The sequence below is a fragment of the Strix uralensis genome, chromosome 4 (assembly GCF_047716275.1).
Source record: "Strix uralensis isolate ZFMK-TIS-50842 chromosome 4, bStrUra1, whole genome shotgun sequence".
In the NCBI taxonomy this organism is placed as follows: Eukaryota; Metazoa; Chordata; class Aves; order Strigiformes; family Strigidae; genus Strix; species Strix uralensis.
The window spans coordinates 58,967,034-58,992,666 of NC_133975.1; the positions used below are offsets into that span (position 1 = coordinate 58,967,034).

The 25,633-nt window shown below is 38.3% G+C and overlaps 1 protein-coding gene across 1 annotated transcript in view; it reads right to left on the reverse strand.

Annotated features, from left to right (window-relative positions):
- Positions 1-25,633, reverse strand: part of COL25A1 (collagen type XXV alpha 1 chain) — a 322,715-nt gene that overhangs the window by 28,742 nt on the left and 268,340 nt on the right. The window contains exons 18-28 of the mRNA XM_074866905.1: positions 25,428-25,472; positions 12,550-12,612; positions 11,754-11,822; positions 10,842-10,886; positions 8,781-8,825; positions 8,186-8,263; positions 5,134-5,157; positions 3,632-3,676; positions 2,016-2,060; positions 1,624-1,704; positions 830-892 (exon numbers count right to left, since the gene is read on the reverse strand). Of these exons, the coding sequence (XP_074723006.1) occupies positions 830-892; positions 1,624-1,704; positions 2,016-2,060; positions 3,632-3,676; positions 5,134-5,157; positions 8,186-8,263; positions 8,781-8,825; positions 10,842-10,886; positions 11,754-11,822; positions 12,550-12,612; positions 25,428-25,472 (603 nt within the window). The remainder of the gene's footprint in view (positions 1-829; positions 893-1,623; positions 1,705-2,015; positions 2,061-3,631; positions 3,677-5,133; positions 5,158-8,185; positions 8,264-8,780; positions 8,826-10,841; positions 10,887-11,753; positions 11,823-12,549; positions 12,613-25,427; positions 25,473-25,633) is intronic.

A 25,633-nucleotide genomic window follows, 5' to 3' on the forward strand; every position in this document is an offset into this window, starting at 1 on the left:
ACCTGGAGATACAGGGTGCTTAGCGTGTCCTGCAATGGCAGAGGGTAACCTCTTTGACTCCTCAGAGCTATGGCTCCAAATACCCAGGGTATGTCACCACTGACAAGGTAGTGGTAGTTAACTTCTGCTCTGAGGTTTCCTAACTTTCTGTGCTCTGAAAATGGTAATCACTCATATCATAAAGGTATTGTGTGGGGAGGGTTTTTTTGTTTGTTTTGGGTTTGTCTGTGGGTGTTTTGTTGTTGGGTTTTTTTTAATGCCTTTACAACACTTTGAAAAAGCCGGAGAATATCTGGTCTTGTAAAACTAGTGTCTATCCTGGGTCACATGTCACTATTCCTGACATCACCGAAGTCAGTCTAGTCTGTTTCTCACTGGACTTGCTGAGATCCCCAGAATACAAGGTGTTGAGAGAGATTTATTGTTTCGTTTGTTTTTTGGTTTAGTTTTGTTTTTTTTCCCATCAGTCTTATCTCTCCATTTAATCTTGCAAAGCATTTATCTTTTGATTCATTACAGAGCCAGAAGACTTTCACTGAAGGGAGCAGGACTGTTGTTTGAGCAGGACTGTTGTTCATAGTGAGAGAACAGAACAGGATTACATCTTCAGAATTTCTTAAACAGTATTTAGCTCTATGACCAGAAGTCCATTCATTCTCAAAAGGGCAAATAGTTAGTCAAAAAGGAAAAATATTTTGAAAATTCAAGTGTAGGAACCATCAAGGATGTCAGGAAAGATCAGCCGTGAATATGAAGTATTGTTCAGAATCAAAAGCTGGGAACCATTGCTGGATTATTATGTTCACTGCAACTCCACACTGAGACTTACTGAAGGACCTTGGGCACCAGGCAAACCAACATCTCCTTTTTCGCCTTTCATACCATTGGCTCCCTACAAAATCATTACAAGACAGCACTTACAAACAGTTTTAATTTTATTAGCAATCAATTCAGAAATGATATTTATTTGCAAATAATTATATTTTTTTAAAAAGAATAATACAACACATGTATAATGGAATTCATTTTTTTAAAGTTTTGGTGTTACTTTATTAATAACTGTTAACAAATGTAAAGGTATGCTTTTATATTATTGGCTATCAATTGTGGCATAATATCTGTGAGAAGTCCTTAAGCTGAGGCTCCATTCATGATATAATGTACTATGGGTACATTTTTGGAATTGCTTCTATTTTTACTGAGAAATTTCATTTGTACATTGATACGGAAGAGGAAGAATTCATCCCATAAACACTGATGTATTTTCTCTCCCTCCTCAATCTAAGTCATCTGAAATTCCTCATATGTGTTCAAAACACAGCTCCTTTCTCCTACTAGCTACATTTGCCCAAGTTGTGCTATACATTACAAGAGAGGTACAAATCTGATCAGCATGCCAACTAATCTCTCTCTTCCCAAAGCAATATTTTGTTTGAGTGTAAGCGGAATGAAAAGTTCTGACAATCTTACACTTCATCCTAGATTGGCTGCAGAACAATCTCAGAATTTTCCTCCCCAGAGCTTTCTGCCCCATTTGCAATTTATCATCACTGTTAGAAATTCCTGATAGTGGAAGAGAGAAAAAATAAAAGTATCTAAAATAAGTTAATTTTTCATACTCACTGGCAGGCCAGGCAGCCCAATTCCTCCCTTTTCTCCAGGTGTTCCAGGATCACCTGTATCTCCTTTTGAGCCTTTAGGACCCTAAAATATGTACTTATTCAGCAATTCATGTGTAAAAAACCAGACATCCCAACAGAATTCTAGCTTCAATCCTAATAAGCAGAATAAGTAATTCTGTGGATTGAGACCTTTGTTATTAATATGTAGAAATGCAGCCATTATTATACCGCAGAGTATGCAGCAACACAATAATGATCTTTATTAATTACTCTCATTATATTATTATTTAGATTATGAAATCTAAGATACAACTTGGGATCACAGATATAATCTCCTGAAATAAGCTATGGTTGCTCACATGATCTTCACTACATGATTTATGCATAACGTACCTGCTCCCCATCAACTCCTGGGGTTCCTGGGGATCCTGGCTCACCCTGCAAAAAGATAAGATGGCATTGGATTATCCCAATTGTCCCAGACATTAGAGGAAAGAGGCAGAGAAATTGCCATAATTAACAACAGCAAAGCCAGGGAATATTGTGTCGAAATGAACAGCATATATATAATACCTATATGCAACATATTGAATAAATAGCCCTGTTGATTAGGTCATTACACCCAAAGGCCAAACAAGTGCATAAAAAGAAACGGAAAAGAATAATAAACACCAGAAGCCTGGTGAAAAGACCCCAGTCCAGTGAAAACTTTATCAGTTACTGGAATAAATATAGAATCATGTCTCTTGATATATGTAGGGTAGAAAAAGACTTCATGTTTTCTTTCCCTGGTTAATATAAATTATCCAGTGAAGGAGTTCGCATTCACAACATTGCCCTGTGACTGATTCCTAAATAGCGTTCTCCAAGGGAGCAAGTTACACTGATGGGTAGAGACTACGATATTGGAAACAAACTCCTGTAAGGTTGAATTCTGCTTTGAGTCATTAATTTTGAATGAGAAGGCTCACCCATATGAAGGAACACAACCTCATCAACACTTCAACTCCAGGCTGCAGAAATGCTGGGTAGATCCTAATGCAGAAAGCCATTTCTGCACACTTAACTGTGTATTCCATTATCAATTTTCACGCAGAAGAATGAACCTGGTTTCTCACAATTTCTCAAAACAATTAACATATATAATGTGTTGTATTTCCATATAATACCTTGGATGAAGCCTAAAATTGAAATGTCTAGTATTGTTATTGAAGAAACATGTATTTACTCTTGGAAGAGCTTAGAGTCACTGATAGAAGATACGCTCTATCTAGTACTTAAGAAATAGGAGAATTATCTCAACTAATTTAAAACCAATTTAAGGAGGGTCCACTAACTGCAAAACTTTTTTTTTTTTTAAAGCTTAGGCAAATTTATTATTTAAATTTTATAGAACAGTGCAGCATATGGTATTCATTGTCTCTGTGTGGGCTGCTCACTAACAGTTCTGGTACTACACATAGCACCAGCCAGGTGGGATTAGCAGGCTTGGGTTTGCAGCCAGGCTCCTGCCCGCATGTGCATGCTTTAATTTTTACTGACATTAGAAAAGACTGCGCTTATTTGGGTGGGCACCACTGAAATATAAAAGCTGCATTCACATGCACTCATACCGCGGCCAGTGGTGCCTTGCACACAGTTCTGCCTAGCTCATTTCCACCCAGCCAGAAGGGGTGCATAGGAGCCACTGTCTGGTTGTGTGGCTACTTTGCAATGTCCTAGGGAACAGCCTCAGTGCAGAGCCATGGGGGAGATGCTTCTGCCCTATTTCAATACTAACTAGTTTTGCTGGTTCTCAGCTGAGCATCTGTGTGTGGCAGCTAAGCAAAGCACATATTCTGGAAAGCTACATTTCAAAAGGCTAGGACGCAAAGTTTGAAACATGCCATATTCAGTAAAATTACAAATATGTTGTACAGGAGAGCTCCGTGTACCTGTGTGCACACCAGTTAAAAAACCAGAAGACACCACAACCCTTAAGATACAATGCTTAAAATACAGAAGATCACCTTTGGCCCTTGCAGCCCTTGGGGTCCCGGTGGTCCTGGTGGCCCCTAAACAGAAACATACAAACCTCTCAGCTTTTAAATAAATTCCTGCAGGACTTGCCATGTAAACACAGGTTGAATGTTAATACAGCTCCGATAACAAAATAGGTTAGATTCTTAACACAAGGGAAACCAAGACCAGTTATGGACAAGTTGTTAGCCTGTGACAATTCTCAACAACCAGAAGGGTACCACAAAAAATTACGTTAAAATAACAGTAGAGATCATATTTTATAATAAAGTCCTGCTGCTCCCATTGATGAAATGGCAAAGCTACTCATAATGTCAGGGACACCAAAACTCACCTCAGCCACATTTGCCAGCCCTCACATCCTGATCCAAAACAATCCATGGTTAGGAGAAATCTCCAACTGATTGCAAAGAGGATTCTGCTAAAAGATGCTAAGTGCATTTGGGGATACGCAGTGTTTTGTGAAATTGCCATGGAATAAGTTGCAACTATTTCTTCCATTTCTACCTCAGGCTGTGGACACAGTGACATGTATCAAATAGTGGTCTGGATGGTGCACAGTGGGGATGCTTCTAAAAAAACCCCCACATTTAAAAATCCCCTCCATTAATATAAAGAAAGCATTTGTACAGATGGGAAAACAGAACTAACAGCAATATTGCAGAGAAGGACTTGAAACAAAAAGAATAATAAATGAATTTGTTTATACCAAGTCTGCAGCTTTAAAGGAAGGCTGAATCTGCAATACTATAAGCATCTCCTAGCTGGTGTCAGTATTCTCAGAAACTGTGTCTGGCCTGATGTGGCTAAACCTCCCACAGAAATTGGCTGGAGTAAGAGCACTGGAGTGTTCAGTCATCCACATATTTTGGGGAGAGGTGTTGGAAAATTTATCTTTAGTTTTGAGATCTGATAAGATAGGACAAGAGAATTCCCCATACTTGGGCTATCTACTTAGCTTTACTTATAATTAACCGAGACAGGCCTTTTTTTCAGAAAATAATTAATTTGCATCTAGTCTGTAAACTCCCAAACGAAGTTTCTTCACAAGCCAATTTGAAAGAACTGAATTTCAGCCCTGAAAATAAGGTTGATAATAGAAAATTGTTTGGTATTCAAATCCTGCTTCGTTGTTTTGCTCGACTCCCATGTAGACACACACAGATGGGGACGTACATCAAAAATTCTAAAGCAGCTATCTGCCTAGATGTGTACCTCAAGAAATACCGAGTTCTGTATTTTCCTGGTCTCTTGCTTAAGTGAACTGAAGTTTTGCCATTAATTCAGCAGGAGCAGAACTGGTCCCATTGTTGAATGGCTTTCAACAATGGGTTCTCTGTTATGAGAACACCAAGCAAATAAATAAATACATGTGATGATGAAGCAGGTTGACAGCCAATGAAGGCATGCCCTGCACTAGCAGAATTATGAACATGCTACAACACGAAGTAGAAGTTCTACAACACACAGTAAGTCATGCAATAGGAATTACCGTGACAGTCAGGGTGGCAATCCTCTGTTGGCAAAATATATTAACAAAAGACACCATTACCAGAATTGAACGAGGATATAAATTACTCAGCTTGCTACAATTATCACCTACATAAAACCTATGGTGCATCTGGGAGACACCATGCCTCCAAAAAATAAGAGTAAAAACCATGTGATTTTTAACTCCCAGTGTTGTACTAGCTGCTTGGCTTCTATGGGAATTGGGATTTTACACAGGTGAAGACTGCAGGTTCTTGCACAATTTAAGAGATCACATAAATGAGGACTAAATAGCAAATTCATAGCAAAAGTCTTCCAAAAGTATTTTTTTTTAAACATTTTAGGAAAACATGATGAGTTGGTGTCTTAAGTTGACTAAAGGGCTTGCCCTACGTTTTGCAATCTCTGCAGGTTTTGCATCAATATTTTATTAATAAATACAATTCCTAGAGTGGAGATGTAACACTGATTTTCATACAGAAATGCAGATGTACAAAAAAGTTAAGTTCTAAAGCCAAAACTGCTGGTCCACAAACCCAGCTATATATACTACAATTCTCCTTCAAATGTTTGGAAAGACAAAAGACATTTTCATTATGGAATGAGGCAAAATATCGATGTGCCACTATTTTTTTGCCAAAGAAGAATCTAAGAGCAAGCAAAAAAGTAATTAAAAGTCATTAAAACACTTGTCTATATTTTTAAGCACAGTAAAAACCCCAAATATTGCTGCTTGAACATGCTTTCCTATTGCCTACATGGAACAAGAAATATTTACCTTTTCTAATTGTTTTCCTATGTGAAAAGAAAGGTTTGCAAATCTTCTGTTTTAAGCTTTAAAAGAACCTCCATTTGCCAGTGCAGCAATACACACTGTTGTCAAGAATCTGGAACCTGCTCAATACATACTTGGGAAAAAAAGTTCTCTAACACATGGCTTTAATATATTGATATCCTCTGTATTGTAACATAATAACAGAAATATATCAAGAACTTTAAAAATACTGAGAAATTTAGTTTATCCAGATATGAAAACCTAAAATAACCATTGCAAATTAATGTCTGCATATTCACATTAACGGGTTCCTTTCCAGCAGCATATTCAGATTTTAATATCTGATCCTTAGTTCCTACACAGGTTAAACTTTTGCAGCTACTGCCTTTTGCCTTAGGAAATTCTGCAGAATAGGCCTGAAGAGCAATTTCAACAGAGAGACAAATTTTATACCTGGTCCTCCAAGTGAAAGCCACATACACTCAGCAGTGGCCTTGTTCAAACTATGAGGATAATTTTAAGATTGCAATTTTCAGTGCTGATGGACTAAGGCATCTTATTCTCCACTGACACATGAGATAGAGTAGGAGGCACAAGGCAAAGTAACCAAATTGTTATGAAGCTTCTAGGCTGCTTGATGATTATTACTAAATTCTAAAAAACCAGACAGGCAGCCCAGGTCTTTCTTACAAATTCTTGTCAACTTCCTAAATCAGCTGGCCAAATTCTGTGCAAGTTCACAGCTCAGTGCCAAGCACTGGAAGTTCTCATTTGCTTCTATGGGAGAGCTGCAAATCTCAGAGCCCCTAAGAATTTGGCACCAGGAGACTTAGGAATGGGTGCTTGCCATCTGAAAGGACTGAGCTGGATTTGGCAAGGATATTTTCGACTGATCCTATATAATCTTACTTACACTACCCTTTCACAGCCATTCCCATTAATATCAATTATTTGTTGCCCTGGATCAGAAGGTGATGACATTTGAAATGATTTACAATAGGATAAGGGCCTCCTAATATGTTTCAACTACTGCAATAGGCTTTAGTCCCTTTTTAAGACTTCTTTATGTGCTGCAACTTTTCTGAGGAAGCTTGAAAGTAACATTGATGCCAGAGTTAAGATACAAAGACAGAATAGAGGAGATACAGGGGCTAGAGTCCTTGGTAAATCTGTGTCTGGTAATATGCAACATAAATTTCAGGCTACTTTAGGTATCTAACTCAGAGACTGAAAGTTGTGTGTTTGAATTCCCTTAAAAGTAAACCAAATAAGACAGATATAATGCAGAGCTTCACAACATGTCTATGTAGACTTCCCCATAGACACCACTCACAATGGAAGTGTGGACTTAGCCTTAACGACATACAGGCTTTTAGATTTTAATAAAGGCAGTGAGATTTTTTTATTTTTCAAAAGAGTCTTGACAACCAAATGGCTGGCCAGGCATCTATACACTCCCACTGAGTAACTGCAAGAAAAAAAGTTCAGTGGCTTCAGTGAGAAAATGATCAGATCCACAATGAGCCAAATTCAGTCTTCAGTTACACATAAGCAAGCCATTCACTTTGGTGGAGTTATACCGCACAGAATTTGCATCTGAGTATACTGCAATGTAAATCACCTTGACTGCAATGACATATGTCACCTCAGTACTTTGCTTTTATGCAAACACTCATTCATTCTTTTTATAACCCCACTTTAATCCTCCACAATTTTCTGCACACCAGTCAAAATAAGTTTTCTGGAAACGAATAAGTGGAAAGACTGGTGCTTGGTCTATTTAACATACTCAAGTTGCTGATTGAATCCACAGATTGCTAATGGAACCACATTACATGGTTTCCAAATCTCAAATATTCTGCTCTTTGCAGAGGAAGAGGAAGAGGAAAAGGAGGAAAAAAAGAAATGTCAATATTATACTACATGAACTGAAAAGTAGACACCTCTGCTGAAGCTATGTATGTAGTTTATTACATGAATTCAGCACTAAGCACCAGAGCCAGCAATGAATCAGCTTTATCCTCATTAGATGATGTCAGTAGTCTCCAGGGGAAATGAAACTAACTCACTCAGCTAAATTGTATCAAGGAATCAGTTTATCTAACACCAAACAGAAAACCTCATTTCCAAATATAGAAAGAGATTTCTGATTAATAAGCTCAGCCAATCTTTGCACACAAAACAGTTTCAAGGTCTACACAAAAGAGAAATACAATGCTGTCAAACTGCTTTTTCCCAGACCAGACTAAGCCACTCCAGCCTTGTTATGTTTGCATACCTGCAGAGCTTCATGGATATTGCCATTATAATCAATTATCTCTGTTGCACCTTGATCACCCTTCTGTCCAGGTGGTCCCTGTAATATATATTTTCCATAAAAATTTTGAGTCACCTGTCAAAGACTATTCTAGACACTTAACCACTGACACACGCTTTGACTTGACCGTGCAGTGTTGGAATCTTGTTGTACTTACAATATATTACTACAAACTACAAAAGTTAGCATTAAATTAAAATTGTTTTTAAAGGAAAATGATTTTTTTAAAAAGATAAACAAGCAAGTCAGTACACAGTGACTTGTGCTGCAGTGGGAAAGCAAATATATGAAACCTCTGAGGTTCATTGTTCATTGTGTGAACAGTGTCAGAACATCTGGCATGTAACATCCTGCCCATGATCTGTGAACAGGAGACAGCTTCAAATAGTAGCAAGGGCTGGTATTCATATTAAAGGCCAGTTAACAACACATGTTCCACCAGAGTCAAGTGCCCAATTTCACCAGTTTAACGGGAGTTGCTGCTACAATTTCAATTCATAGTGTAGACTGAATCTATGAGTACAAAACAAACCGCTGAAAAGTGAAGTAGACTTACCCGTGGACCTGCAGATCCTGTGTCACCTCTGTCACCTGTATCACCCTATGTAAAAATGATATTTGAAAACAGATATGTTGTTTGTCAATATATCACATAGTTCTTCCCTTTTAATTATGTTTACCTTAAATAAACCAGTTTGAAAGGCCTCTCATCATAAAAAGAATGTGGATCTTAATTAATTAAAGGAAAAACTCCTTCAAAATCTGTGTAGGCAGGGTTGACAATGATGCATTTTGTTCTGTGTAAATTGTTAGAGTGTGCTGTATTGGCTTGGAATAAGAAATCCCAGAGAACCAACAAAAGACAGATTGCCAATTAATTTACTTGTATAACTTCCCTATTCTTAATGGTGCTATTAGCAAAAGCTTTAAGAGAAAGCTAGAGAAATGAAATCACTTGGTCTGAAAACACTTAGCAACTTCTTCAAAGGTGTGTTTCAAAGTGTATAAACTTTCTTTTTGTGATCATGACTCCACTAACTTTCTGAAGTTCCCTACTCATGAGTCGTTGTCTTCCCCACAAACACAACATTACTGTCAGCATTAGAGTTCCTCTACTCCCTTACTGCACCAGGCTTAAGATCTTTACCATCTTGCGCACAGCTTTTTCTTCCTGGCTATTCGTAATAAGTTTCAAGCGATGGAGGGAATTTCAAACATGTATGCATTCATATCCAGTGACTATGATTCATTTCATTTCAGTCACTTTCACAGGAAGATGTTATATTTTTATATTACTCAAAATTAATTTGGATAAGAACTGCGACTTTTGCTCCTGTTGAAATCTATAAAACTTTGATACAAGTCAGGGAAGAATGATTATTTCACCAGTGGTAATAGTAAACACAGAAAACTGAAAATTTTCATGTGGCTAATGAAGGAATATGGGGAGCGGGCTGGTGGCAGGACATAATCAAGGTTGTGCTATCTGCTTTTCCCTTCAGTGTTGCCTTGGCAGCAGCTAGTAAACATGTCATTGGAACTGTTACAAAATGAAGTTCCCAACCACTAGACTGACTTCTCTGGGCCAGATTTTCTAGATAGGTATGCAGGTAAAATGAAAATCGTATGTCCTTTTTTGATAAAAAGGAAACTAAATGGGGTATCTTTGTCTTTTTGGTCCATTTGGAAGGTGTCCAGATATTGGAGGCAAATGAGAGGCTGATTTCCTCTTCTACTCTCACTGTGATGCTTTAATCCCTCATCAGCTCCCTCACTTTCCAATGTTTCTTTCTGGTGAGAATGAAAGAGGTTAAGTGGCACTTATTTAATCATATCCTTAAGCACTGTGAATGGGCTGCTCTTCAAGGACCTTACAAGTACTGCAAACAGTATCCTACCAGCCTACATTGTCTTGTCATCTTTATTCTGACAGTAGACTCAATAACTGCCTAAACAAATCTATTTTCATTTTGCTTTGACTCCATAATATAATATGAAAGAGTCCAGTGAGCACAGGATTTGCACAGTGGATGAAGGAATAGAAAAGTATATATTTTATCTCTCTCTCCAGGTATGTGAAAAAACTGTATCTATATAGAGATGGATGGACAGACAGATAGATAGGTATAATCAAAGTAGATTTTTAAAGTAGGTAAAACAGGAATGTAACCTACAAGTCTTGCCTTTGTAGGACTTCTGGCCATCATATCTCAGACTGCAGTACACGGAATACTGCTGATTCCTAACTCACCAAAGTGTGAATCCACAAATTATTGTGAAAACCAATTAAATCTCCACAGGCATAGTCAGGTGTTGGTTCCTGGCATGTGGGAGGACTAACCCACATCAGTTACACAGAGAGAAACCAAGTTGCACAGGGAAAACCAGAGCAGAGAGGAATAGATGTTATAACAGAAAAGAACTAGAATCACAGTGTTTAAAACACACAGAATTCGACTCTAATAGCTAAAGCTGAAAGTCAGGTTTCACTTATAAAGAACACTGGAGACTCTTAGTTTCCTTCACAGAGATAAGAGAAGTTTCTGTGAAATGTTACAAATAATTTATCCTAAAAATTGTTAAGTACTCCACTAAAGACAGTTCCTTTACTACTAACCTTTGACCCTTTTGGGCCTCTAGATCCAGGTTCACCTGTTTTCCCCTGTTTAAAGGAAGACAGACAGGAGAAAAATGATAGAGAGATGGGAGTGCAGAGAACAAGAAATTAGTAATGACTAAATAAAGTATGGAACAGCAGAAATACTTCATTTTATGTGACCAAGATAATGAATCCGTAAAGGCACTGAATTTAATAGCACCCAGAGTAATACATTCTTTAACATCAGCATGCAAAGGCCACAGATTCCATCCTTCCAAAGGAAAAGTAGTATTGGCATTAGTAAAGAGTAGACATCATTAACACTGGTTTGCAGGAATGACCTACGTCATTCCATAGCTCCTGAAAAATTGTAAGAGATAGAGAAGATAGTTAACTATCCTAAAATAAAGTATTACTACAACTTCTTTTCCTAACAGGTCAGGAGCACTGAATCTGCCTTATTATTTTCAAGACGTATTAGGAAAGGAAAACTTGATGGTATTGATACAGTGGAAAATATTAAGACAATGCTAAAATGTAGTTAGAACGATCTCTTTCTTACACAGTTAGAAAACAGCATGCAAAATGGATTTTCTCTGCATTCAATAGCTACACTGCTCAAAGAGTTCAAACTTCGATGCTGAAAGTTTGGGACCCAGAGGTCAGGACTTTAGCTGGAATGAATTAGGCCAACTCCACGACAGTTTATGTAGGTAGTGTCTTTACTTTGTAGACCAAATAAGAGTCTGTTCAGACTGGAAGTTCCACAGCTATGCACACAAAATGACCATTGTCTTCTGGACTGGAGTATTTGACAGCATTATCATTTAAAAGCTCAGTCACCAAGTTTTTGTTCTATTTTTCAGCAGGAAAAGATGTGTTCATAGGTGTAAAACTAACAAAACATTTCTAATGTAAAATCAGACTGACCTTTGGTCCAGGAACTCCAGGTTCACCTCGCTCACCCTTCCCAATAGGGCCTGCCTCTCCTCTGTCACCCTATTGCAACATATACACATGTATCACAAAATACTGGACAGTCTTCAGCACACCACCAACTCAGCATGACCAAAGAAACTAAACCATCAGAAGAAAACATTTTCATGTTAATCTGTGACTTGTAATGGGTTGGGGAATTCTCCCCTGAGTAAATACAGTCTTCTTGAAGGCAAAAGAAGGCTTCAAAATGGAAATGGGATTTGTAGGGTATTTTTTTCCCTATTCTGAAAGGACTGGAATAAAGATTCCCAAGCTGTGAGACTGTAGGATTCATAATATTCTAACTTTGCCATACAGTGACTAAAAACAACCCCATAGGAAGAAAGAAAAAAAATACAGGTTTAGTTGATCTGTATTTTCAGAGTCTGGTGTTTAGTATCAAATTTCTAATTCCTGCACACACTTTCAAGCTTTTTTTCTAAAAAAACATTTATGAAAATATAGTTTCTTCAGTCATGCATATTCTGCCTCTTGAACAAATGAGTTTTGGGATGCTAACATGAACAAAGGCAATAGATGAGCTAAAGTTATGAATGGATATAATATCTGCCTTCACATTGTTTGGGGTCATCAATACAAAGACACAGGTATCATAACACTGGTCCATGAACTATGACTTCCCACATCTTCCTCCATTAGTACAGTCTCAGTCTCTGTTATGTGCTGAGGAAGTTGAATTTGACATTGGATCTCCGGCTTTGCACCACTGTTGGCCAATTACCCTTACCTTTGTTCCCGGTAGCCCTGGCAACCCAGGTTCTCCTTGCGGACCAATGAAACCTGGTTCACCCTTTAAAAATACAATATGAGAGGAATGTTAGATTATTTATTTAGCAGTATGTAATTACAGTAACACAAGTTTCTTTTGCATAGTATTTTCCCTGTATTGCTTACAGCTTTCCAGCTGTGACGCAACAGTTATAGAGACATACTTTTCATCATGGGTAACTTTCATCAGCATAAATTCTTGTAGCAAGCCATTACACAGCACATGAAATGCAAATGAAGCAGAAGGTGTCAAACATGGTTTTTATGAGGTTAAGGACTGTTAATATGCAACCTGGACTATAACATAATATACCAAACTAGTATCAAAGCAAGTCTGAAGGCAGGAGGGGAGTTCTGAGGGACTCCTAAATTTAAAAAGGGACAGTGCATTTCAGTCATGTGTTATGAGGTAGTTTTCTATTGCAGCATGTGAATAGATGGGCAGACAGGGTATGACAAAGCAATGACAAATGGAGAGGCCAGATGGTACTGTTGCAATGTGTTTTCAAGGGAGGTACTTAGCTGTATCATCCCCCAAAAGGAGATCAAAAGTGATCTCCTTTTAAGTCAGAGACTCCCAGCACCATGGTACTCTCTCTCTTCATTCTGACAGTAAAATACTTCAGTTCTCTGCACCCGGACAACTTCTCTGGCTGTGAACAGCTGGGAAAGAGCCACAACTCTCCTCACTCCCTCTCTGTTCTGCTCACTTCCTGACCATTGATTTGTACAAACATAATGGACAAATAGCAGGAATCAAGCTGAGCTGCAGCAGAAATAGCATTAAGCAGAGGAGTAAAGACATATTTTATTACCTATCTCCATGCCTGAAGGGGGATAATGGAAGATTAATAAGCCATATGTTTTCCTTCACAAACTCTCCTGAACAAGCTTTCCTTCTATTTAATCTTGCATTTTTTCACATAAATTTGAATCAAGAAGATATACCCATAAGCTATTGTAAACTTTAAAATCAGTAGTGTAACCCAATTAATATTTATTTATTAGCCTTTTAACAATATCCCTGAACTTAATGACCAAGAATTACCCATCAAATGCCTCTTCAAATAACTAAGACAGACATGTCATAATCCTGTATTGATAGAATTACTGACAACATATAAGAGACAGTGAATATAAACAGTTGGATAATATTTCTCTTCACCTCTTTGACTCCATAGAAATACAGGTACGCTGCAAGGAGGGGAGCAAATTAGGAAGTATTCTTGCACATTCATCTGCACTCTCAAGAGCAATCCATCATTAACAGTTCAATGCAAAGAAGGTCTCTAGCAGACCTATAACCAGAGAAATCTTTCCTGTGTCTACATTAAGGGCCATAGCAAGCTCTCAGTGACCTCAGTTTAGATTATCAAAAAAATACAACTAAATAATTAGTTTTCTCATGTGAAGTTCCAGCTGGCCATGGTTCAACATATGATAACAAAGGAATAAACTAGGACAAACATGTTAGAGAAGCACACCTTTTTGCTGTCATAGGAAAATAACCTTACAGTTTATATAAGTCTTGCATTAGTGCACACCAGCAAGAGTAACAAAAGGTTGTCATTGCAGATGGAAGCACTTCAGTGTCAGTAAATGAAGAACAATGCAACTTCAATACTTTATATTAGAATGAGAAGGTACTCGATAGCCCCAGATTATTTTAATACTGACTTTACCAAGGCTAATTTATTGGCCAGCTAATTATGACTTCAGATGGAAAAACCATGCAGTGCCTACATGATTCAGTCTAAGCCTGGTAAGGCTTAGAAGTGTCATTCAGAGGTTGATGCACACCTTTGAGTCAAATCCTCTCACTTTGCTCAGGACTATACCAGTTGCATATCACAAGAAAACTTCTGGCCAAAGTCCAAAAAGAAGTCCCACCTTCCATTAAAATCTCTAAAGAGATGAGAAAAAGGTGCTTTGCAATAGCTAGTGGAATTAATAATGGAAGAAGCTGGTGGCTTAATTAGCATAAGTAGAATGCAAATCTTATATGACACCAAGCTTTAAAACATTATTAAATGCAGAGTGGAAGAAGCGGTGTGTGAGTAGAGACTAGGAATTGACTGGCTGAGTAGCAGCTCTGCAGAGAAGGACGTGGCAGTTATGGTGGATGCCAAGTTGAAGGTGATCCAACAGTGTATTCTTATCACATGTGAAAAAAACTGCAGTAGTTTAAGACCCGGCTACATGAAAAAAACATGCAACTCTCCCTCTATTTAGTGCTAGTGAGGCTAAGTAGATTAAAATACAGCTCTGATTTGCCATCTGAACTAAGCTTCTAAGTAAAAAGACAACATGTTTGGATGATTTGAAACTAAACTGTGTCCTCTCTAATGTGTCAAATCTCCTGAGTTTAGCCACAGCATAAGGAATTAAATAAAATGCTCATTGTGTATACTTCTGCATCACTCAAAGACAGTGAAGGTAACAACCGTATCATGTTTGTCTCTGGCATCTCGGTCTCAGTTATTGAGAAGAGAAACACTTACATGAGAAGCAATGCCCATTCCTCGTACCTACTGTATCCTGCAATTATATTCTGAAAATATTGCTGGCTTCCTGCTCTATGTTATCCTTTACGCCAGATAGCAAAAAAAGAAATGAGAATTTATTAAAATTAGCACTGCCAATGATGCGCGAAATGTAAAGAAAACTGTTTCCTCTCAGTAAGGCATACTGGTGTCTCTGTTAAGCAAAGGCAAAGCAGAGACCATTCTGATTAGTCCAGACAAACACATGCCAGAGCCATAGAGGAGGAATGGTTAGGAAATCAGTGACTAAGGGTTTTAGTTTATATGACATCTATGATTTATCTGGCACATAGCTGCATGAAAGCAGAAATAGAGGCTTGCTCGGGACTGCACTTTGATTTGATATCGTAGCTCTGGGCTTCACTGAAGCATCTCCTGATCTTAAGCCTCTTGCTTAAATGAGCTCAGAATTTGTTCAAAACTACCATGAAATGCTGAGAGGAATGCAAGGAAGCAGAGAAACCAAGATTTATACTTTTCTAAACATCTCACTACAACTTCTTACAATAAAATCAAAGTTTTATCTAGTAAGAATCTACCACAAGTTTCTTCACCTGCTAAAGCACGGGCAGGGAACACAAAATTTGGTAAGAGGAGATAAACAGTTACATTTTGAAAGAAGAGTAAGGAATGCCCCCATTTGAAATATTGCTTGGCAGCTGTATAGAAAGCCATCAGCAAGTGATGACTCTCCGTATTTTAGTTTAACCTAGTTATGAAATCACTGCTTAGAAAACACCACATTGCACAGGAAGTCAACAAGATGGAATTCAGCATTGTAACTTCATCTACTGTTAGGGCTTGGAGCAACTTGTATCCATCATACAACACAGGCAACTTGGTATTAAAAAAAACAGGTTGTGAATGATTTGTTATATTTTTAAGAATAATTTTTAATGGCTTGATATTTTAATATTTTAAGAGACTACCTCTATGAGTGCTTACTTTCACCCTCAAATGTTTGTCAACTGTAGAAATACTAGAGGGTCAGACAGCAAATGATATACCACTATTCACAAACCTTGTTATTGTTCATTCTCATCTCTTACCATAAAATGTCTGAAATGTAAAAGGGCCCTATAATGGCATGCTGCACAACTAGCATAATGTGAGCTCTATCAGAATTCAATAGTAAAAAAGCCACCTTGTAATTTACTTCAGAGGATGGTCAAATTTTTATGAGGATTATTATCTATACATATTCATAACTGGCTTTCATGACGATCAAAGCTTTTATGGGCTGAGGCAGAGGGCAGCTTTGATATTAGAGGTTAACACTAAGAAACACTGTTTGCTGTCACCTTCTTTTAACTTTTATAGAACCTGTAATTGGCTAAAACTTGGGCTTTCACTTAAAAAAGCTACAACAGTTGAAATCCTATTTGCAATGCTAATTGCTGTTTTAAACACCACTAATTTGGCAAACAATCATTAACAATGTAATTCTAATACTGTATTCAGTTAGAATTAGCCTTCATTGCACAGCTGAGACACACAACACAATTATTTGAAACTTTGTTCTCACAGACAGGCCTAGTCTACTTCCAGTGCCTGAAATACACAGCTCTAGGCTGATACAAGCAACTGGTAGGTAACAGCAGTTGTTGGATACACTGTTTTCCCACAGAAGGCTCTTCCTTCTATAATTATTCTTGTAATGAATATAACACACATTTTCCCCTCCAGATCAATGTTTGCCCAAAAAGAAAACCTGTGGTGCAGAAAAGTGCCCAAACCATCAACTCCTCTATTCTCCTTCTACATCAGACTACTGCATTATTTTCTCTATGCTATAGAAATGAGAGTAAAACAACCTTTAGACCATGAATTTGCAAGGAACAGTGCAATCTCAATCCTTATCTAGTGCTATGCACTAGAACTAGCCAGAGACATTTAAATGTGAAACTCTCACCTTTATTACATAGTTCATTGGTCCTGAAATATTTTATTCAGTGTCTGCCCCAGTGCTGGGACCATAGCAGTTCTGTGCCTCCAGGGCTGACTGGCAGGTCTGCCACAGAGCCAGGACACACGCACCTTTTCCTGGCATTCCCTTGCAAGTCTGAATGTGACAAGGCCACTTCTTGCGTGCACACTTCTGGGTTGGCAAACCACGCCAAAGCATCCAAAATGTGGAGGATTCTAGTAATGGGTCCACCCCAAAGTTTCCATACATGGAAAACCTAGCTGTGTGTGCTGGAGGAGAACCCTGACATGCTCCAACACACAACTTGGAGGCAGGCTTGGAGCTTCCAAACTCCTGCCTGTAGGTCTAACGGTTCTCCAAAAATCCCTGCGTCTGGCATGGGGCAGCCTGCAAACTCCTCAGAAGTCACAAACCTTGGGAGAGCCCAAAGTGTCCTTTCTGACAAGCACTGACACGGAAGGGTCCTCCTTTTAATCACATCAAGAGACCAAGATATGATTATCTTGAATGTTACCCTGACTCATGCATAGGCATATTTAAAACAAAAACAGTATAATGGCCTTTCCTTGCCTAACTCCACTGAAAGAATCCTGCAAAGGTGGAAATACACAGAAGAGGAGCTAGCAAAAAAAACCCCAAAAACCAGATGCAAAGCAATTTGGAAAACAGCTATGAAGTTACAATAAACTAGATTTGGTTCACTGGCACCTGTGCTGATTTTCCAGAAACTGCCATTTACTGCCCTCTGACTTTGTTTCCAAGTTTGCTATCTAACCAAAATATTGCAACTCTTCCACACTGGAGAGGACTGAGGGCCAAATTCTCAGGAGTGTGGAACAGAGCAATCCATGGCAATTGATGAAGCCATGACTGCTCGTGGCCTGCTGTGTCTGCGGTGCTCAGTGCAATTTCTTGGAACTCAGCTGGCCTTAGACTATGCAAGTCAGAGAGGATGGTACCTTATACTTTCTCACTGTGAAGGGCATGAAAGGGACTTTATAAATAGCCTGATGTCCATGGGAACTTTGCTCTTGGGAGGACTATGAGTATTCAGCTCATAAGAAGGAAATGAGAGAGGTAAAAGGAAATCTGATATAAAAACCCAACCCTGTTTTATAAAGTCTTTGTTAAGGGTTTTCATAACAGTTCAGAACTGGCTCCAGAAATGGCCAGGCAAAACAGGTTGCCTGGCTCACTCATCACATTTGAAACAATATCTTTACTCCCTAATCAGTATCTAAACTTAGAAAAACAATTCTGGTTTAGAATTTACAAATACATGTTCAGCCTTTATGATTCATTCAGAGTTAGAGAAGTAAAACTTTACAATCTGGCTAAAACCCTGAAGCTTCACAATGACCCCTGCTTTGTACAACCATTGTTTTTTAGTGAGCCTAATTTTCTCATTGCTTTTAAGTTCTGTCTGCTTAGAAGGTATGCTGCTTTGGAAGGGTGCTAACAGAACCAGTAATAATTCTGATGAATTCTGCATGCGTTAGTCATATCAAGGACTTCTTAATTAAAGGCTAATTATAATTCAAGTTAGCATGGCACCTACTTTTGAGGATTAGAATAAAAACACTTGTTATAATGAGCACCTCATTTTAATTCTTTGTAATGACTGAACTGCTAAATTATGAAGAGTCCAGCTCCAAATTGTTTCCTTTAGAAAACAGATGACAAATCTAAGGAATTTTTATTGCTACCCTGAAAGATAAAGGACTTTATTGCATGCACTCATTTCTGATCATCTAAAATTGTATATCTAAGCACAGAAATACTTTGAGATTACTGATGCCAAGTCTTCTTTGTGGATGACAAAATACTTGATTTCTGAATACAGCAGAATACTGGACTCTCAGATTATTCAGCTGTTTTTAGAATTTTGGATTTGGATTTTTAATTTTGTTTTATATAGAAAAATTAAATTATGCTATAAAACAGATGCTGTGAAATAGATCCTTGTAAGCACAGTCTTTCAACTACTAATAGCTTTAGAGGAAACAACATCCTGTGTTTCAGTTACTTATGTTTTAGCCTTTTCCAGGAGAGAAAATGAGAGCTTTCATGATTTGGAGGATATAGTTTCCGACGGATTAATAACTGCATATATCTCAAAGAATGCCCCAGTAAACACTCCTGACATGTGCATACCATCCAGTGTTAATAATGATTTCACTTTCTGGCCTTGACTCTCAAAATCAGTTCTGGGAAATTACATGTCTACCCTATGCAAGTGATTACTGCCATAACATATGGAAATGAGACAGCTAAGAATGAACAAAGCTAGAGATGTAAATACATACATACAGATACCTGTTTGCATATATACTTCTACCTTGGAAACTGAATACTGAAAATTAATTGCACACTTGTGTATTTTTTTTTGAATTTTATGTTTTACCTACCCATGCATAATGCTACTTCTGAAAACTAGCCCTCCAAATGCAGGTACTAAGTCCTGTTTTTTCAGATCAGTTCCCATTTTCACCCAGATCATGTATCCTTGCATAGTCTACTTCTCAGTATTTGACCTATACTACACTGACATTTTCTTCTGCTCAGGCAGATGACTCAACTCTTAAGAACCCTGTATGTGAGTGATGGAAGGCTGGAAATTAGTCCACCCAGGAATATTTCAAAATATATATATCAGCTAGGGCAAGTGCATATCAGGGAGGAACTTAAGTTTCTGTGAAGCAGGGTTTGAAGCTGAATTCCCACGATTTTCAGTTGCTGCAATTAACATGTTCCACACATCTCTGTATCCAGGATTCGGAAATGCCTGTCACAAGGTCAGCTGGTCCCTTCCAGCTCCTGAGTTCAGGTTAGAAGCGTTCTGAGTACGGTGACCTACAGGATAAAGATGAAATGAAGCCTGGGCAAGAATATCTGAGTCCCGGAAAAAAATGGAAGGAGAGAGATATAGGCCCTGCAGGTTTCCTGGTAACAGTCACCAACAAGGAAGAAAAACAGGAAGAAGAATGGAAATATGGAAGAGGAAAAACGCATTAGGAAAATGTGCTCAGCCTTCCTAAGAACTCCTTGGGGAAATGGGGTGTTTGAAGAACTTTCCTATAGGTGGTGAATGGTGTTGACTCCAAAATGAAGTGCTTGGAACTACCATTTACTTCAGATTTCCTTTAATTTTGTTACCAGATGACAAGAGCAACACCTAAACACATGAGCTTCAACAACAGCTCCTTTCTAAAAGAGTTTAAACAGGAGACTAACTTCTATGTATCCAGCTTGAAAATTCTGCTTCTCATTTTCTCTGAAAGTTTCATTTTTTAACAGAACTCACTGGATGAAAGGAGTATCCACTCTTCTAGAGTTAAAAAAATAACTACTGTGGAGCAGCAAGTTTTTCAGTCTTTACATGGAATTAGGAAAGTCACGAGATAAGATCTGAGTATGAACAGAAAAAAAGAAATTTAAGTATGGAACAGGTGAAAATTAGAACTGCTTTTCCTTTCATAAAAAAAAAAAAAAAAGAAGAAAAAACCCCCATGATTCAAATTTCCATATCCTTATCCAGGTTCTTCTGAAACCTTGCTCAGGCACAGTCCCAGGGAAGTCAATCCAAAGTAACTGTATAAAAAGATAGAAGATGCTGCGTACTGGCAAGTCTATTGAATCAGTCAGTTCCACTGGATTTGAAAACACAGAAAACTTTCCCTACTTCCCAAAAGGAGAAGGCCTAAGCAGCCTTTCTTTTCTCATACCCTATCATTCAATGGCAGTTTTCTCAAACATGATAGAATAACAACTTAGTTGCACTCACAAGCTTTGTTTCAGTATTTGTTTTAAACACAGAGGGAGAAATGCCAGAAATGCTGAAGAAAAGCCAGGTCCTGCATAAAGTGCTGCTACTGGGAAGAGGCTTGTGTTCTGTGAAGGCCTCCCACTGCAGTGATGAAGCTGGGGACTGCACTGCCCAAATGCCAGAAAATGCAACAGAAAGGATTTGAGAGATGTCTGACATTACAATGAATAAGGGTATGCATGATTTCCATTACAGTAAGTGAGTGCTGCTTCGTACGTATCATCCCATGAAACTTATGAGATAAAACAGATCTATGAAGTTTGTGTTTCATAGAAAGTACTCTGTGTCTGCTTGGCGTCAGTTGGGGGATATTGGAGCGATGAGTTAATATTCTGTATTTAGGTGCCTTACTTGCTTCCCAAGTGACACAGTGGAACGCATTCAGGGGCTCATTAAGTTTCCAGCCATTCCTAAACAGCAACAGGTGCTTGAGAAACGTTTCTCCAGCATGTCACAGACAGCTTCATCACTGTCTTGGAAATAACTGACTGCACTTGTGTTTCCTCCATAGCACCAACTGACAATGAGGAGAGAACGAAAAAGAACAGGAAGAACTCCCAAAACATCCGCATATGCATAGTGAATGGGCCTAGAAAAGCAAGTAATAAAAGACCCTGCTGCATACTCTGAATTCAGATGTGATACTTGCATGTCAGTCCAATGTTGCTGTTCATTCAGACTCCATGTATCACATTCAACCAAGCTCTAACAGGTTCCTGGGAACATTGATTAATTAATTGAAATGGCATTATAAGAAGCTGAAACTTTTCTAGTGATTAGTATTTATTAATCCTTTAAGTAGTTTAGCTACATGATCAAGCATACTGGACTGGATGCCTCGGAAGCTTATTCAACCATGAGAAGAAGGATTAGATGTAGCTAGAAAGATACGGTCCTGTGCCTGGTGTGGCATTTATGTTTTCACAGGCTGGTTTAGCATTTGTAAAAAGAGTTATCTACGCACGCAGTTACCTAAAACATGTCATAATACAGCCTGCCACTCTGGAGAGATTCATTCACAAGAAAGCAAATTTGCAGTTCAACTAACAGATTTAAAGGAGACTTCAATTCCTTACACAATAGTCAAAGGGTAAATATTTAAGACCAGAAGAACTACATCCAAAAGTTTCCTATGCATAGAATATCCCTGTATATTGATCTTTTGTTTACATGGAAGTGCTAGAAGATACTAAAGGAAATTCTTGCAAAATTAGGCAACATGGAGTCTTCTCTTGCCTCTTCTCATCTGTCTTGAAGATGCCTGTGTGTATCAGTCCATCAACATCCAACAATTCCAAAGCTGTTTAGAACATAACACTCTGTAAACACGATCCTCAGAAAATAGTTTGTTCATTCGAAATCACCTGTGTGATTTGAGTTACTGTATATCAAATGGATATGAAATTTTTCTATTTATTTATCTAATTTCCAGAAAACATATTGTCCCCATTCCTTGACTACTTGGCCACCTGAACACAGGTTTAACCTATATCCATTCATCTACAGGAATTAATGCATTTCAGATGCACTCATCACCTAGGGCTGACCTTTCAAACCTGCTTGGGAAATGTGTTTTACCAATAACTCAGGGCAAAAGCCAGAAAACAAACAGAGTATGTTAATTTCTAGAACATCATAGGAAGATACAAATTTGGAGAACATTCTGTAATTCCAATTATATAAGACTGAAGAAAGATCTAAAGGTGCAGTGACAACCCTACAGGTTTTTAGCTGCAAGGGACCTCAACAGAAAATTTTGTAGAAGACTTTTGAGTGTGCATGTGCATGCCTGTGTAATGTAACAGAAACTGAAGAGAACAATACTGCAGAAAACAAGAACAGTATCAAAACAACACCAGCAACACAGGAATATTTTGTTTTTCCTACTGGGAAAGAGATGAAATGGCCACTGCCTTGTACTGAACCCCATCACCTTCTCCTACATGACCCTGTTAGCGTTTTGCTTGAGTTGCCAGATGTCCATCTCACAAAGTTTGGAAATATCCTGCAAAATCCCTGCTGACAGCTACTGTGCTGGCATGCAAATGAACAAGAACTCTGTAATCCATTTAAGTGTTAGAAAAAACTTCTCTTATGGAAACTTCTTACACGTTGTAACAAATTCTTAGATGTTATAATGACACTGCGTGGGGTTTGTACTACATCTGTTACATTATGCCACCACTGCATATCACTATTAAGATAAAATAGCAAAGACACCACCACTGCATATCACTATTAAGATAAAATAGCAAAGACATATCTTTGTTTTATAAAGTTTTATAGAGTTTTATAAAGTCCTGTTGGAAGAAGACCCAGAAGCCCTGAAAAAAATGTAATAAACAAGAAGGAACAGTCAGGAGAAAAAAAAAAAAAAAAGGAAAGTCACTGCTCCAAATAAGATTGCTTTTGATTTTGTGTGGTAACACCATGATATCACCAACATATTGCAAGTCCACACAACTGGATTTCCTCCACGCTCAAGTTTTTCATCTAGTTGCTGTTATTTCAAAGTAGCTTGCAATCAACATCAGTTCACTGGAAATTTGTTTCCCTGTAAGATATCACTGAGGTTGTTCTTGGAAATTGATGAGATGATTTAACATGGTGATATATAAATCTTTGCTAAAACAGAGGGTGACAAAAGGGGCTAAACTACTGCTTTTTCTTTGCTGATGAGTGTTCACATTCCTAACTCCAGTCATACTCTGGTTTCTGCTACCACTTCCCATGCCACAGACATTGTCTCTGTGAGAGCAAAATCTAGGCTTTTTATCTACAGACTCCTTAATTAGAGTTTACAAATGCCTTGAATCAAACAGCACCCATCCGTCAATCCTGATGTGACCAGGTCTGCTTTGCTCTCTCCTGTGCATGTTTTGCTAACTTGCTTGTCACCATCTGGTGCATCTAGCCACCTCAATGCAGAATTGCACTTCACTGAACCATCACTAGTGTCCCTCTGGCCTAGATTTTTAGTAGAAGCTAGCGTTCTCCTAAAGGATTAATATTTGACCAAATTATTCCATTTTGTACTGCAGGCAACTGTACTGTTTTTCCACTGTATCCATGAATTTTGAAACAAACTTTCACTGGGCAAAACTCCCACACTTCATCCATTCTTCACATCTTGCCTGTCAGGTGAATCTGAAAGCTGCCCTTCTGAGCCATTCTTACCACCAAGAAATAAAGCTTAACAGCAATAATTTTCCCAAAGCAGAGGCTCAGATTTAGTCTTTTTTTATTTACTTTACATGGAATCCCCAAAGACCAGCCGTAACTCCAGCTGGTTTTGGCAAATGCCCCCAGGACGCTGGCACTGACCTCCAACTGAGGTACCTCTTTGCTCACTGTTAAAGTAAACCGAATAGGGATTGCTGTCAAAGGTCCTTATAAAAATACAATTTAATCACAGAAAGGACTCTGCTCCTACATGATCTTCACTAGTCAATATAGAGTTCACTCTCACAGAAAATGAACAGCCTCCCTGGGAACTACATTTTCAGGTATTACAACACACAAGCTTTAACATGCACTTTCAATTCTTCCCATAATTCACTGGTAACACAGAAGGGACATGATGCTTCAGTGCTGTGGCAGTTCACATGTCCCTTGAGAAAAACACTGCAAATGTTACATTCCATGAGACAAATTCCAAATCCTATCAACATGGACAAGAGTTTGGCCTCTGGCTTATTCCCCTTGTTATTGGAGAAATGATATAAACTATCTCCTGAGGTATACACAGGCCTGTGCTGAAATGCAAAGAAAAAGTTTCAAAGAGATTTTGTTTTCTGAAAGAACAGTCTTTGCCACAAAGGAGAAGAACCACTCTAATCTGCACTCACTCAAGATATGTGAATCCACTCACTTAGTGCAGTACTATACAGTTACAGCTCAAACTGCAAGTGTCTGCAGCTCCCAATGCAACCACTTATGCTAGAACTAAACCAACCACATGTCTTTTGTATCAACTTACCTAGAACCCAGACAAAACAGAAGCCAGGGAGTAAACCAGGTATTAGGGTCAGGAACTGCAGCTAATGCTGAGTAGGATCTTATTAAAACATTTTGACTTGTCAGTGGATATCACTGCTGTGTAATGGAGCACAGAATATTTTTGTTGACAGAGCCAGTTCTCCACAGCCTGTGTATAATTAATGCAGTTCTCTGGCTGGAGGCTTGGTAAATTCAGTAGACTGTTGCTACTGGAAAGCACACATCAAAGCAGAAACCAAGTAAAACTTTGATGATGAACCACTTCCATTAAATAAAAATATTAAAAGCTACTATATTAGATTATTTTTTTTAAAGCACTAGAATGCAATGTTCTACTTCACATTTTAATGTAAGATATACTGTTTGCTTACTCATAGACAACCAATTTTCCATGTGAAACCTTTCTGTGACAATCCCCAGTTCAATCCCCCACCAGAGAAGAACATATAGCACACGTATAGTAAGTCTATTTTAGCCACATTCTTGCAGTCCCCCTCTTTATGGTGTCCACCCCAGTACAACAGAGACTACAGTTTATTTACCTTTATCCCAGGGAGTCCAGGAAGCCCAGGAAGACCTGGTTCACCCTACACAGGAAAATTACATAATATTACAGACATTATTCAGTTATGATCACTATCCAGTGAACACCCCTGTATATTCTGCAGCAAGATAAAAGAGCACAGATGACTGCTAGTCAGTTCAAGCAGGACTGATATTTTCAAATTGAGTGACTTAAATGTACAGT